The 16,620-nt window shown below is 39.4% G+C and overlaps 1 protein-coding gene across 2 annotated transcripts in view; it reads left to right on the top strand.

Moving 5' to 3' along the window:
• The window catches only part of itga9 (integrin, alpha 9), a 340,968-nt gene that overhangs the window by 263,974 nt on the left and 60,374 nt on the right, over positions 1-16,620 (top strand). For both annotated transcript variants that reach the window (XR_003718143.2, XM_028817449.2), the window contains exons 20-21: positions 343-422; positions 4,796-4,885. Coding sequence is in view for 1 of the 2 variants with exons in the window: in XM_028817449.2 (XP_028673282.1) it covers positions 343-422; positions 4,796-4,885 (170 nt within the window). In the remaining variant the exon portion in view is untranslated. The remainder of the gene's footprint in view (positions 1-342; positions 423-4,795; positions 4,886-16,620) is intronic.

Genomic DNA, 16,620 nt, shown 5'->3' with positions numbered 1-16,620 from the left:
CTGATGACCAACATGGCCAGAAAGCAAGCAATCACCCTCCATCCTAGGCAGGACACCAATCCCTCCACCATGGCACTCAGAGTGCTTAACTAGTAAGAACAAACCAACCCAGACAACATTCAAGTTCATGACATCATGAACCCTTTGAGGACCTGACGTTCCTGGCCAGCAGTGGTCTCCATTATATTATATTGGCAAAAATCAATGTATTCAATAAAGCGTCACTGCTTTGGTGATCTTCACTCTGAGGATACAACAGACTGGACCCATTTTATTGCGAACCCAAGAAATTATTCAGCAGGTCCCTTTTGTTATTTATTTATTTTTTCTTTTTTTTTGCAGTACCATATGGGAGTCATTTTTGATACCAGCCACCTGTCAGGGGAAGAAGAGAGTCTGACATTTCTTGTCACTTCCCAAAGGTAAGGATATGCAGCTTAGACCTCTATATACAGGGTGGTCCAGATCTAATTATGCAACTGTTCAACTGACAACCGTCTCCCCGCCATTTTGGAATGCAGGGCAGGTGCTGCCATCTATCTATCGGCAACAAAAAGAATTTGAAAAAGAGTGAAATCTCTATGTGCAGGGCAGGTGCTGTGAATTCTCTATGTAATAAACTTAAGTTATAGCGTAATGAAAATTGCATAATTACATCTGGACCACCCTGTAGATGGTGGCAGGCAGCTCTCACTGTTATTGAGCATTCCACCATTGGTGTTGCTCCAAGTAGTAACCAGCCATTTGTCAATCATGAAATAAAACCACATAAAATAAGTAATGATGTCTGTTCTGCCATCTTTGTAGAGATTCTTTGAAAGAGCAGCAATATAGTTAAATCAATAAGGCACATCCAACCCAGTGTGGCTGCTACTCAGCTCTTACCTGTGCTATTTTCTGTCTGAAGGTATTTGCTTACTGGAGATGCCTAAGCATTTGTGGTCTTTGTGTCCCTTTTCTTAGACTTTGAGCTACTGCTGGCACCATGAGAGACAATGTGGGTGACAGCCAACAGCATCTTTGTTAGGGCAGTGTTAAAAAGGCTATAAAATTTTAGAGACTAGGGGGCTTCACTTGCCAACCCCCCACATCTCTGCCGCTCACGTATGTGGATTTCACTTTCACCAAACAACAAATTTTTAAATTCTCACGGATATTCCTCTTCTTTGAGAAGAAACACTACTTTTCCCTGATGGCAACACAAATTTTAAATCCGAACAATATATTCGATCTCTTTTTTTGCTGTTCCATAATTTTTCACCAAGTAATAGTTTCCATTTCTTTACGCTAATGCGATCTTTACCATCATTTTTTTGAGACTTTAGAATTTTAGTATTTTCATTATCTCTAACCTGCTCTGCATGTGTATCGTGCCAGCGTTTTTGAATTCTTTATGACGTTCTACTTTGTCATCTACTCTTTGTCTTTTATTTCTGGCCCTGGGCTTGGTTAAATCTCTTGGCACAAAGTCTCGTCTCGCGGGACGTGAAAGTATCTCTCTGAAAAAGTCACGTCTTGTCCCAGAATAAAAAGTTTTCCCTCATCCCAGGATTTTTTTATTATAACAGAGAGATAATTTTCTCACTTCCATGCCCAGGAGAATATTTTTTGCATCCTCTGTCCATATTAATTGTTCTTTGTTTCACTCACGAAGACCACTATTAAGCCAAGAAATCCATAAGCAATGACTTTTACTGCTGCTCACAGTTTTATAAATGTTCTCCCTTGTATTTAGATAGACGGTTAGAATCTTTATTGTCATTGTCACTTTTACCAAGGAACAACAAAATTGAAGGTGTAGTTGACTCAGTGTGAAGCATAAGAATTAAAAAGACAAGAATAGAGAAAATAATAACAAACTGAATAGTAATAAAAGTACTTTACAAAATATACAAATTGCACTGGTTAAATGTACAAATTGCACTGGTTGACTTAAGGTCTATATTGCACATTGGGAGAATGATATGGAGCAGTTCAGAGCCATGATTTCTTTCGGATAAAAGCTGTTTTTAAGGCAGTTTGCCCTGGTTTTCATTGCTCTGTATCTCTTGCCCAATGACAAAAGCTGGAAGAGGCAATGACCGGGATGTGATGAATTCTGTAAAATGTCCATTGCTTTTTTGCGGCATCGTGAGGTGTAGATTTGTTCCAGAGTGGGGAGGGTACAGCCAGTTGTTCTCTCCGCTGTCCTGACGATCCTGCGGAGTGCTTTCCTTTCTGAGGAAGTGTAGCTACCATACCACACACACAGTCCGTACGTAAGCACATTTTTGATGGAACAGTGATAAAAGGCAAGGAGCAGATTTTTGGGTAGATGGTTCTTTCTGAGGATTCTCAGAAAATACAGTCTCTGCTGCACCTTCTTCAGCAGCTCCTTGGTGTTGGCGCTCCAGGTCAGGTCATCCTCCAGCTCAAAGCTCAGAAACCTGAACACCCAGACCCTCTCCACACAGGCCCCGCCAATGATGAGTGGCTGGATGTCAGTTTTGTTTTTTCTAAAGTCAATAACAAGCTCCTTTGTTTTTGTGATGTTGAGGAGCAGGTTATTGACTCTGAACCACTCTTACAACCACTCCACCTCATCCCTGTATGCCAGCTCACCCTCCTTGCCCGAGATGAGTCCGACCACCATTGTGTCATCCGCGAACTTGATGATCTTGTTGCTATGGTGAGTGGGGACACAGTCATATGTGTAGAGGGCGTAGAGGAGCGGGCTGAGCACACAACCCTGTGGTGTCCCGGTGTAGAGGCTGAGAGCAGTGGAGGTGTGGGGACCAAGATTGACCCTCTGGAAGCAACTAGATAGGAAGTCCAGTATCCAACTGAAGGTGAGTGATAGAAGTCCCAGATCTGCCAGTTTGGACACCAGTCGTTGTGGGAGGATGGTGTTAAACGCTGAGCTGAAGTCCTCAAAGAGCAGTCTGGTGTAACTCCTCTGTTGGTCCAGGGTGGTCAGGGCAGCATGAAGGGCTGTGGCCACAACGTCCTCTGTGGATCTCTTTGCTTTGTAAGCAAATTGAAATGGGTCCAGGTCTGCTGGCAGGCAGGCGATGATATGACTCCGCACCAGTTTCTCAAAGCACTTCATGATGACAGACATGAGTGCCACTGGGCGGAAATCATTCAGACTGTTCGTGATGGATTTTTTTGGCAGTGGAACAATGATGGAGGACCTGAGGCAGGATGGGACAGTGGCCTGGGACAGGGATTGGTTGAAAAATCCTAGTGAAGATTCTGTTCAGTTGATCTGCACAGTCACACTGTCGGGTCCTGCAGCCTTCCTCGGATTCACCTTCCTCATCACCCGCCTCACCTCACACTCTTCCACCGTGAGTACTGTATGTTTCTGTTGTGAACAGGTGGCTGTGATGGAGCTGCTGTTGGTGTCGCCTCAAAGCGGGCAAAGAAGATGTTCAGCTCCTCTGCCAGAGAAGCGTCTCCCTCAGTGGCCGAGGAGTTGCTGGATTTGCAGCCGGTGATGTGCTGGACACTGTGCCACACCTGCCTGGTGTTGTTGCTCCTCAGATGGTCCTCTATCCTCCTTCTGTACGCTGCCTTGGCCTCTTGGATGCCTCTCTTCAGGTTCGCTCTGGCTACACTGTAAAGAGCCCCATCCCCAGACTTGAAAGCAGTATTTCTGGCTTTCAGCAGGCTCTGGACCTCCCTCGTCATCCAGGGCTTCCTGTTGGGATAAATCATTATGCGTCTGTCCCTGGTGACGTTGTCCGTGCAGAACCTGATGTAATCCAGGACTGCAGTAGTGTGGTTCTCCAAGCCTTGGTGATCGAAAACTTCCCAGTCGGTTCTCTGGAAGCAGTCCTGCAACTGTTGGGAGGCCTCCTCAGGCCAGATGGTAACAGTTCTTTTCATAGTGGGACCTTGTTTCCTGAGAGGGGTATATGCAGTGATCAGAAACAGGGACGTGTGATCAGACTGGCCAAGGTGTGCTAGGGGTTTAGCCCTATAGGCCTGTCTGATGTTTGTGTACAGCTTATCCAGTGTTTTTACTCCCCTGGTTGTGCACTTTATGTTTGATGGAATTTGGGAAGAACTGCTTTCAGATCTGCATGACTAAAGTCCCCAGAAATTATGTGAACAGCCTCAGGATGCTTGCTCTGTTTACTGCTGATGGTGTCATGCAAAAGCCCCAGAGCCGAGCTAGCATTAGCATCTGGTGCTATTTGAAGAAGTGAATGCAGTTGTGCATTGATCTTCTTCAAGAGCTGAAGTTTCATTTTCCTCAGCTTTGCCTGTGTTTCTAACATATTCCAAATCTGAGTTAAGATAGGGAAGCAAATTAAGTTATATACTATTTCTTCATGTTCATACTGTTCAGGGGGCAGTCTCAGGCATAAAACAGGTACCACTTCACTGAGGTTCACAAAGTCCCAACTGTAATGTTCAGAAATCTGCTCATGTCCTCTGTGTACAAACCATGTGCAAGTCAAATTCAGGATGTTGAACTGAAAATCTGACCTTCAGCCATTCTGTCCCTCCCCTTGAAACCTCTTTATATTTCCTTTTGTTGAAGACTTAGCCAGAGGTCTACAAAGTTGGTCCTAGAGGGTGGTAGTGGCTGCAGGCTTTTGTTCCATCCCGATTTTTTATTGCTCAAACAACATTTTAAAGCTTCACTTTAGTTGTGTGGCTTGGTAACATTCCCACTCTTATTTGCTTATTTCAGTCTTAAACAGCTGCAATTACTGTTTCTAATGGAGTCTTTTTTCTCTTTTTAAGGAGCTGTGTAATTTGGATAGATTTCTACTTATAAATTGTATATAAATGTGTCTTTCAGTGCAAACCCCGAGCATGATGACACTCTACCAGATAACAACCTCCATCTGCACATGCCGTTGATCCATGAAGTGGACACCACCATCACGGGGTATGTAGGATGCTGTCTTCTGATGCATGACTTCTTGTAGTCTCATAGTGTTATATGCATTTATATTACAGTATACTACTGTTTCATGGAATTTTCCCCCGTGACCCCTTTTTAGAGCTACTGTTGTGATATTCATGAATGTGGAATATTCTATCAAAATATACTCAAGTGCAAGTTTAAACAAAGTGTCAAATGCCTGTGTGTCTGAGATCTTTCTGGTGACTTGTCTGAGTCCAAGTGTCCATGGAAATCATAGAGTGACATGGTCAGTCACAAAGAAAATCAATAAATAAGCCAGTCATCAATTAGCTAATCAGATGATCTGCAAATCAAGAAATGAAGTAGTCAGTCAGCTAATCACTCAAAGTTACCTTACAACTAATCAATAAAATAATCAATTAATAGGTAAATAAGCAATCAGTAGGTAAACCAGGTCATCATCAGAGCAACCAGTAGTTAAACTAATCATTTGGAGACTAAGTAAGTAAGTAAATAATCAGTCCTCAGTCTGGACTTTTTAGGAAAACACAAAACAAAAGAAATCAAAGGCTTTCTGTTGTGAGTGTCAACAAGTTTTCATGAAAGGCTAGCTGACTGAAGGAGAGACGTAGCCATCTGCTACCTGATCAATGGAAAGTCTAGAGAGGCATGCACACTGTCCAGGCAGGGGACAAGCTATAATGCCCTGCACCCTCTTCCTATCAGCCATATGGGACGTTCAGGTTTTCTCATTTAACATAACGTGTACTTCTCAAACACACTTAATCCAGTTCAGAGTCTGGTAGGCCAGATCCCTATCAGCAGGGCAGGAAACAATGTTGGATGAGATACTAGTCCTTCCACAGCTAGTGCATGCACATCCTTACAGTCAGGTTAGTTTAAAGTAACCAATTAATATAACCAGTATGCTTTTATGGATGGGGGAGTAAAAATGGAGTACCCATAGGATAACTCATAGAGACATGGCAAGAATGTGTATACTCTACACAGATACTAAACAAATTTAGGATTATGAATACAGGAAGCAGCTGATCGTTTCCCATTTGAACTTACCTTTTGTAACATTTGTCCACTTGATTGCAAAATTAAGATTCATAACTAGAAGCCACTGTGTTTGCAGTTCCAGAAGTGTAAAATTTGGTGGTTACTAATGTTGGTGACTTCAACCAGTAGGAACTTTGGATGTAACTAACATCTATCATCATGTTCCATTTGTGAATACAACATTTTTGGCCTGTTCTTTCCAAATGTTAATGACCTTAAATCTATCCATCCAACTCCTAGAGGCAAAAGCATGGATGCCAGTCAGCAGCAAATGGGCCGATGGGTGACTCTAATTTGACTGATTAAGAGTGAATGCGAATGTGTTCTTGAGCTTGACCTGGGATAGATAGGCATCCTATCAGGACGGGCTCAGTCCTCCACCTAATGTTGTCGTAATAGACTCTAAATCTTTGCAACCTCGTATTGGAATGATGGAACTCTGGAAAATAAAATGATACCATAAACTAATATTTTCATATTTGTGTGATGCAATTCACTGGTGTGGATGGCTAGAATTGTGGCACAAAGCAGAGACCAGTCCTGGATGGAGTACCAGTGAGGTTTAGGGCTCACCCACGCAAACATTGACTTTCACATGCACTTTTATGGGGTCATGCACAAATCTCTGAGAGAAGACACCAGTACTGTGACAAAAGTTCATGCAAATTAAAACATAGACTTCATGGAGCTTAAAAACTTTAATTGAGCAGTCATAATGGGAGGACAACACCACAATAATCATTGAGTTTTGCATGTATGTTACATTTAATCCAATTTGACATACAGACTTTATGGAGTTTCAATAATTTCATTATGAACAGGGGTTCAATAAAGTGAACATCACAATACCATTAACAAGCCATTAACCTTATTCATTTGTGATTAAACATCTATTTGTGATACTACAGTAAACCAGCAAATACAAGGAAATAGCATTCATTGTTCCAAACCAGAAGAGAGTTACCACAATTAAGGAATTTGACCACAAACAAAAATAATAAATTCTCAACTCATGAGAGCAGAGAACTTGATAGTTATCAGAGAGCTAGCATGGATGACAGATGGGACACTTGTATCTCTACCAGAAATAACAAAGAGGTCATCATTTAAAGAAAGAGGTAAATATTTGCTTCCTTACCTTAGACCATCATACAAATACTGTATACACTGGCGACTTTGGGTACTTCAGCTAGTAATTTGATAAGAATGCTATTATGATGGTAGTAATAATATTGAAGTTGTTGTTAACGACACCACACTAGCACACCTAATATTTTTATAATCATAATTGTGCAGCTGTTATTATTCAGTAAACTGAATCCCTGGAGCCAAGCCACACTTTACCCGTCACTGAAATACTATTACACAATTCATCAATTAAATAGTATTAAACACATTATAATAATAATTGGTGACATTAATAATGTTACACAGTGGACAGTGCTGCTACAGAACTTCACAGTTCCAGACACCTAGGTTCGGTTTTCTTCCTGATCACTATCTATTTGAAGGGTTAAAATTCTTGAGAATGTTGTGCATATTAGATTTGGGTGCCCACAAATCAGGTCTTTATCATCTAATCAACCAATGAATAATTGAAGCAGTAAGTCAGTTATTATTTACCATTCAGTAAACCAGTCAGTCTTCAGTTAGTGTGTTAACAGAGCAACCAGTCAGTACCAACAGCCCGACAATCAGTCACCTACTTAAATAATCTACAGCATCATAGTAAGAGTCGGTCAATCATAAATGAATGAAACACGTTTTTGCCCATCCAATCAAACAATCAATAAATCACTCAATTAGCCAGTAGTCACCGGTGTGAGAGGGCTGAATGCTCCAACGGGCCTTTCGGAAAGGAAGCCCCTCCAGATAATCAGATGCACATGCTAAATGCTAGCTGGGTGGCAGCCACCCTCTGGGAACGTGGACTTCAGTAAACTCTGCAGTAAGCCAGGAAGTAAAAAGTATAAATAAAAAAAAGAGTTTGTTTAATTTTCAGTATGAAATGAAAGGGTTAGCATTAAGTAAAACATAGGAATTTGTTTTTCTGTGATATTTTTTGTAGCAACTGTCTCCCTGACATTATGTTTTATATAGATGCACTGGATGTTTTTTATATACGTTTATTTTTTATAGAGTTTTCATGAAACCCCACTTCTGAGTGTTTCTCAGGCTCACTTAGCTCTTTCAAATATAAACTGTGTGTTGACCAACCAGAGTTGTACTTTCCAAGCCAAAATTCATTCTCAGCAATTGGAAAATAATTAAAATCCCAGGCAGCTTCAATGTGTAGCCACTGAATGAGAAGCGTACTTATTTTTTTCATTTTACATCAAGCTGATGTTGTAAATTGCTATGGGGTTTATACAATGGGCAGAGGGCCAGCACTTTCTTAAAGAGATGGTTTATTCAACCCAAGATCGTCCAATGTATTTTGTTTTCATCCATGCACAAAGTTGCACATATGGCCCTTGGTACTTGCACTTTCCTTCTAATTGCTTAATGTTTTTTTAATTACGAAAATCTAACTCTTCAATGTCAACTCTTCAAGTTTGCCATTTGCTTTTTTGCGGAATTATTCTTTTTCAATGAAGTATAGAGTATGACATGCCAACTTCCTGTACCTCCTACTGACACCCCTAATTCTTCCCACTTGTTGTTAAAGACATGGTGTTCTCTTTGCTTCCTTCCATCTGTCTATTGAGGACATGTCATGTCTACATCAATGGACTTTTCCCCATGTTTGCTGACTTCCAATATCCCACTGAAAGTGCGGCACCCCTTGCTGCTCTACAGATGGCCTTCCAATTCCTAGTAAACGACTAATATGGTGCTGTGTTTGAATTGTATAGATTATGGAAAAAAGAAAACTGACAAAGCCTGTTTGATCTGATTGTGGAATATTCTAATCCCTAAAGTATGCCTCCATCGCTCTGCTCAAAAATGGCGTAATGTGAGACTTAAGAGTCAGAAATAAAGAAAAACATCAGCTCATCTGCCAGTTGAAGAGAACATAAGTTGTAAAAGGAATACATGCTGCCTTATGGTTAAAGTATAAGCTCAGGATTTTTCAAGTCAAACTTGTCTCTTTACCATAATCATATATATATATATATATATATATATATATATATATATATATATATATATATATATATATATATATATATTCACGGCATTCGTAGTCAGTTTCACAATCTGATTGTATGGGTGGTTACCTACCAGGTAACGCTTGTGGTTGGCCAGCAATCTGCTAACAACCGCCATGGTGCCCTCAGTTTGTGAGGAGCAGATCATAGAATGGTTGAAATAGTTTACTGTCAAATAATATATATTCATGGCATTCGAAGTCTGTGTCACAATCTGATTGTACAAACCACACGCCGTGGCGCAACGTTAGGGGCATTGCCTCTGGCGCTGACGTCCGAGGTTCAATTCCCGAGAGGGAGTGCAGTGGAGTTTGTACGCCTGATGAGCCCAGAATGAGGGTGAAACACGTGTCGCGTACTCTTTGCATTTATTTGACAGTAAACTATTTCAACCATATATATATATATAAATATATATATATATATATATATATATATATATATAGATATATATATATATATATAGATATATATATATATCTATATATATATATAGATATATATATATAGTGGACTGCGAAGCTAATCGTACCCCCAAAATGATACTGATATATATATATATTGTGAAATGATCAGACTCAACACACTTAAAAAGGTTTAGGGCAGCAACCTGTATATTATCCCTGGCTGTAATGGGTTTTGAGAGTGAGACAGTAGTGTCTTTGATGGAGTCCAAACAAAAACTGATGAATAGCTGTTAAGATGGTGGCTTTAAATGCCAAAGCCAGAAGTGATGTATGGGAACTGGAACTGACCTCCTTCTGATGTCATAACCGAAGTGACATTCTTCTAGGTGCCGGAACCGGACATGACGTCTTTAGGGATGAGTCAGACAGGTTATCCCGTGTTTGGTCTGTAGAGAGAACAAAAGAAGGTTTAGTGCACCCCGCCACCCCCTGGCCTGGCATGAATTACCCTTACTTGGTCCATACAGCTTCATATATATATATATATATATATATATATATATATATATATATATATATACGATGAGATTGAGCATTTAAAACTTTTATTTATTCTGCAGACAGTTGGATTAAGCCCAGTGGTACTGAGAATCTAGTCTAGATACTACCAGTATCAAGTCTGGGTTCAACTGCTGGCTGTGGAGTGACCCAGACCACGACAGGTATTTCCCTGTGCTTTTCAATGTAAGAGGCTCATGATAGGCCGGAAGGCTGGCAAAGGTTTAATGGGTACAAAGCAGAAGACAGGCTTGACAAGAGAGTCCCTCACCAGTAAGAAAGAAAGCCAACAAGAAACCAGTACAAGGGAGTCTGACTTCCCAGTATATAACCAGGATCCCAGGACAGAACTATTCCAAAGCACCAGGATAAGTGCAGTGCCATGGGTGACTATTTTTTTATGCCAGTTAATAAAACTTGTAACTTTAAGAAGGGAAATGCTGGAACTGCACTTTGTGGTAAAAGGCAGACGGCCATGTAAAAGTTAAATGACCCTGGTCTTTTTGATACAGTTCAGCAGTTATGAATTAAACCAACTATGAATGGCCTGAGGGCGTCGTTCTTGGTGGTCTCAGAAATCAATCAAGATTCTCCACGCTCTGAAAGTGTCCCCAGAAAAAGAGTCACAGCATTCCTAAGCCAAGAACTGGTAATGAAGCCCAATTTGGTAAGAGATGAATGGAAAATTCTTAGAGTAGCTATGCGCTGCAGTCAGACAACCTTCAACAATATGACAAAGTTTCCACAATATTTATGTTTTAGCTGTTTTTTTTTTATTAGTTATTACGTCATGCTAAGTATGGACCAGCTGATCATTTTCACATATTGTACCCTAATCCACCAGCAACATGCACAGAGAGGTACTTCCATTCTTAAACTCATCTTGTAAACCCATGATGTCATGATGGCAATCTCCAGCACATTAAAGGGAAGGCGTCTCATGCTAGTGGCTTAAGTGATCCTTTTTTCTAGACTGCATTTAATAAGCATTTTATAAGAAAATTGGATTACTAAGGGACAAGAGAGGAGCCTCCATTTTTCCTCCATTTTTTTCTGACATTCGGCCTTCTCGTGAAGATTTAGAAACATATTGAATGCACCCTCCTAAAGGCACATCAATCTTATTCTTTTTGTAAATCTTGTAACCAAAAATGGCTACAGCCAAAAGCAACAATCCTATTTATATTCAAAACACCCTTAGTAATAGGTGACACATAAGAAATAATCCCAAAACCAAAACAAATGAACTTTTTATAATGGGGTTACATATAGAAGTCATTAGGTAAAATCTTCATGTTTGCTGATTCCAGCAGCTATGTGTCATCATGTGGCCTCATATACTTTTATTTATGTTTATCTAAGGTGACTTACATAATCAAGTAAACAGCAGCCTTTAAAACAAGTGTTACAGAAAAAGATTATGAAAATTGATCACCACAAATGAAGAGCTTTGAACAACACAGAACACAAAACTAGTTACTCTTTTCTTTGTTACAAAAACCTCTCCAACCCATTATCCATTAGACAAATATTCACAGAACAATGAAGTCTTCAAACACTGCTTTAACACACTGAGCGAGTCAATAGTTTGAATGGAGGTGGGCAGTTCATTCCATGAGCTAGAAACTACATATGGAAAGAGTCCGGATTGAGACTTGATGCCATGTAGATGTGGTATCATCAACTGTTGTTCATTAGCAGACCTGAGTGGATGAGAAGGAGCTTTGGACCTTTGAGTTCTGACCCACTGACTACACTGTAGACAACAAGCCAGAGTTTGAACTTACAGTGTGCTGCTACAAGGATCCAGGGAAGTTAACTGAAAAGAACAGTGAAATGTGCCTGGTCTTGGCCGGTTGAACTCAAGATGTGCCACCGTATTCTGAATCATCTGCAGTGGCTTAGTGGCACATGCATGTACACCTGAAAGTAAAGAGTTCCTGTAATCCAGATGGGATAAGACCAATGCCTGGACCAGAAGTTGTGCTGTAGACTCATTCAATTACACCTTGATTTTGCAGATATTGAGTGATTCTGCTTGAATTTTGAATATTGAATATTGACTGCAATGAGGTCAATGAATGATAAGTAGCCTTTGATCATAATTTGTGTACTGACTTGGTAGGTGCTAGTGATAATGAGCAAGTCTCTATAGAGATGTGGCTCCATCTTTGCCATGTTGAGCTGAAAATGGTATTCCTCCACCCAAGTTAAGACAAGTAAGTCAATAAGACAAGCCGAGATTCTAGCTGAGACTGTTTTGTCCTCTGGTGGGAATGATAGGTTCAGCATATAGGTATTGATTGAAGCCTAGTGGCACATCCATCCAAGCATCTAAAGGGGGTGCAGTGTAGGCTGTAGGTAGCATTTTAAAATGTCCCACACATGTTGTATCACAGAAAGAATGCTGATGACATTTTTGGCATTCATGTTATAAATGGTGACAGGATCTCCTTGAAACATCACTGAACACTTGGGGTGCCTCTAACTAGCAGAAGAGGTAACCAGTTATCATAGCCTTAACCTGTTTTCTGATCTTTTTGAAGCTTGCATTTTGAGAATGTTTCCCAGATTACATTGTGTATGTGCTGTCTCTTTGCACAACACTAGTAGAACTGGATCCTTAAAGATAACAGTTCATGGCAGTCCAATCTGCTTAAGCTTGTCACAAGTGAAGATGCAGTAACAGATATTCTTATGGCTACTGGAGACCCATTCATCCAAGTCATTTGTTTATTGTCTGAGGCATTACCAGGAGATATGTAGTACATTTCTAGAGATGATGGAAAGTGTTGACTATAGAAGATGTGATGGTAATGTAGGGAGTTATGTTTTTTGTTTGAGCAAACCAGAATCTTCTGATGGACGCCATTGTTCCACAGGCATGCCTGTATGGCGATCATGTGTCACATTGTGTTGTCTGAGCATCTAGTCTGATGATGTTCATGCTTATCTCGTGGTACAAATGACAAAAATGTTACTGAAGCACCTATTTTGCACTCTAGCCTTAGTATACGGTACATTGCCTTATTGTGGAATCTGCAATCTGTTTTTAATACCACCTCAACCTCTGTTTCCTTGTGTAACAATTTTTTTTCATAAATTCTGTGCTGCTTAACTCCTTTTTTGTCTGTAAAAATGGGACTCCAATTCTCTGACGTTTACTATGAAACATGCAGAAAATATCCTATTAGCTGTGAACTTATTAAGCATCCAAAACAAAATAATGAGTTAATGTGCAGTCTTGTGCCTTGAGGTTTGTTTCATTTTTGTTTGGTGCTCTAAAAATAGAAAGGAAGCTTTTTTTCATTCGCCTGCATTTTACTCCCACCAGACTTACGTGTTTTTGGCCTTAGCTGAAATAGGAACAGAATGTGCTGATGAGAACTTAAGTCACCTGTATTTCTGTCATGCGACTATGTCACCCTGTTTGACGAAGGATGATTTACTGCATCTGGTTGTATTACAGTTAGACCTCTGTTCAGGTTAAAGTCAATAGTATCTTACTTTAAAGTACAACTTTAACTACCGTTGCTGTGCATTTTTTACAGTGCCATAAAGATTTTGGACAGGAAAAGAAACTGGAAGAAATTCTCCGACTATGGGAATAACACTCAGACATTTTTGTAAAGCTTAATAACTTGAGCTTCATTCCACCAGACAACTGAAATACGGGCTGGCAAATAGACTAAGTCTTAGTAGGAGATTAGCAGTAATCTGAACCCCAGCTTTCATTACAGGCTTGTGTCGATTGAGGAGAAGACTCAGAATGACATGGTTGATAATCAAAAATAGACAATAAATAAGGCAAACCATTTTAAGTAAGCGAGATTGCTTCCAGTAGTTGCCATATATTTTTCTTCTGACTCAGTAACGTTGTAGGTTGTTGAATACTCCAAAAGACACACAAGCATTGGTTGTCCAATCTTTGTTTTTCAAGTTTAGGATGCTGAAGAGTCAGAGCCTGTCCAAGAACTAGCAATCATATAGCAGATGTTAAACCTGGACAGAATTCTAGTCCATGCCAGGATCATAAATTAATATCCTTAGATTTACATTTTTTCTCAAAAAAACATGAAAAGCATTTAATTTTTTGGCTTAAAAAATTACATTTTTATTAAATCTCATCTTTATACTGTAAAATATGCAAAACACTAAAAGTACAAAGTCAGAAGTGTTAAAAGTATAATAATGCTACAAATAATAATAATGAAGATTAATAATAATAATATTGAATAATAATTATGCTAATACATATATACTGTCAAAATATATCTTTTCTATAGTATATCCTTGAACGGGAAAACTGCTTAGGTGTACTGTACAGTCATTTGCCCGATACAGTAGTGCATAACGATTCATCTCAACAACAATTCTTTCGATTACATCATCATCAAGAAATACTGTAACTTCAGGTAAGTAAGTGGATCTTAGCTGTCAAAGATCATTTTCGCATAATCAAAACAAGGTGGTGTTGGTTTATTTGAAGCAGGGTTAACAGAAACCCAAACGCAAGTGTCACTTTCATCATTAGAATCACTTTTGGTTTCACTATCCATTTCAATTTCGCTGTCTGAAGACAGATTAACCTCGTCATCACTGCTGATGAGAGGCTCCTTAACATCACTGCTCATATCACTGTCAAGAGCGTGCAACACCTGGACTGCTGAAAAATGTTTCTTAAGAGACAGAATTATAAGGTTAGAAGAAGATGCATCTACATCGCTACCAGGGTAATGCTCAGGCCTGATGCTTATGTAAGACACGCCTATATCATTGCCTGAGTAACACTCGGCACTAATGCTGTTGGCACTTTCACATCCCGAGTAATCCTTAGGTCTTAACGTGAGACATGTCTATATCATTGCCCAAGTGACACTCAGGATTAGCAGTTTTAGTACTGTGTTCACACCACGAGTAACACTCGGGTGTAACACCAGGGACATTAAAAAACATCTATAAATATCCACCTTAATAAAAGGACAACTGTCTATGTGTATGCATGTGTATCTGCCCAGTTGCTATATGCCATTTGGTGGAACTGCCCACCTTGATTCGAACTACTGACTCACTAAAAGAATCCAACAAAACTGGACATGTGTCTGTATATTTGTGTGTCCATCCAGCATATTATAGGAAGTTTTGTTGGATTCAATGAGCTTCTCATTGTAGAGAATATATTAGTAACCAATTTTTTTCTAAAGATATGTCAAATCCTAGGAGTCTGAGTGTTTACCAGTATTATTTGATATTTTGTCACATTCTATGATCTTTGCAATCAAAACATGCTGCAAAAGAAATTCCTTATTTTAGTATCTGTCAGGATCATTTATTGCTTCATTATGACATACTGCTAAAAATGCAGTCCCACTTGATTTTGTTAATGACGACACAGTGCCATGTCTTGTCATTAATAATAGCAATAAGCAATGTTTGTTCTGAGGGGCTGTTTTAGTCAAGAGTCAGTTTCAGCTAGTATTGTTATGTCCTAAGTATAATAAAATTTAAATAGAGAGCCATTCCATTACACTGTCTACCTCTCTGCCTGCCTGTAGTGCCAGTGATGAGTGTCAGAATGGATTCCTTGCTCTATACATGGCAGTTCAGGTGGCTCACTGTTCTTAATAGGACTGTGTGACTTTACGGCACAAGATCAAGTAATGTTTAGTGATATTGCAGGCTATCTGTTTTTTTAGGCAGAGTGTGTGTGGTTCCCATAGAGACTTTACTCACTGGTGCTAAAGGTATATAAAACAATTTACACAATAAACTAAACGTAATGACGGAACTTATATTGTTTTATTGGATTTATTTGTAACCACTCTGCAATCTTCTCTTTTTTTCTCTCTATATATAAAATGACAAAACATCTGGAGTCCATCCGTGCCCAGATGTAAAATAGTCCGTCTTTTGGGCATTGCATAGCAAGCCTTCCGGTGTCCGTCAGTGCCCAGGCGTAACACTGCAGTGATCACCTGGCATCCACAACAATATCTTTTAAAAAGAAGTTACCTTAAATTAATCCCTTTGGGAATGAATAAAACCTAAACTGAATTCTTCTTTGGATGAGGAGTAATTAGAATATGATGAAGTGGGAAAAAGAAAGACAAGCTAGAATGCTGAGTGAGAAGAAGCAGAAAAAAGACAATTTCAGCTGACTGTTAATGACCAGACTCCATATATATTCAAAAAATCTTGTAGGAAACAAGATCAATCAGTAGTTCCTTAGCATTTGCATCTATGGATGCCAGGATTGTGTCTTCACCAGGTTTTGGCCCATATTGTTTTTGAATTAATGGTGTGATTTACCATTGCGCTGGTGCATTACATCCAGCTAATGGAGAAAGAAAACAGTTTACCAAAAATATTGTATACAAAGAAATATTTAGATACTAAAGACTACAGGTTTAGTTTTATTCAACCTCAGTCCATAAAACAGACTAATTAATAATGTTAAGAATGACATATACCATGAAGAAATTTTTCACACTTCCAATAACATGGGGGCTATTTCTGCTCTATCAAATGATTCTGACTTTAATTAGTCTTGCAGGGCAGACGTGATTCTCAAACA

This window comes from Erpetoichthys calabaricus, chromosome 13 (genome assembly GCF_900747795.2).
Source record: "Erpetoichthys calabaricus chromosome 13, fErpCal1.3, whole genome shotgun sequence".
Taxonomy (NCBI): domain Eukaryota; kingdom Metazoa; phylum Chordata; class Cladistia; order Polypteriformes; family Polypteridae; genus Erpetoichthys; species Erpetoichthys calabaricus.
This window is presented reverse-complemented; position numbering and strand designations above follow the sequence as displayed.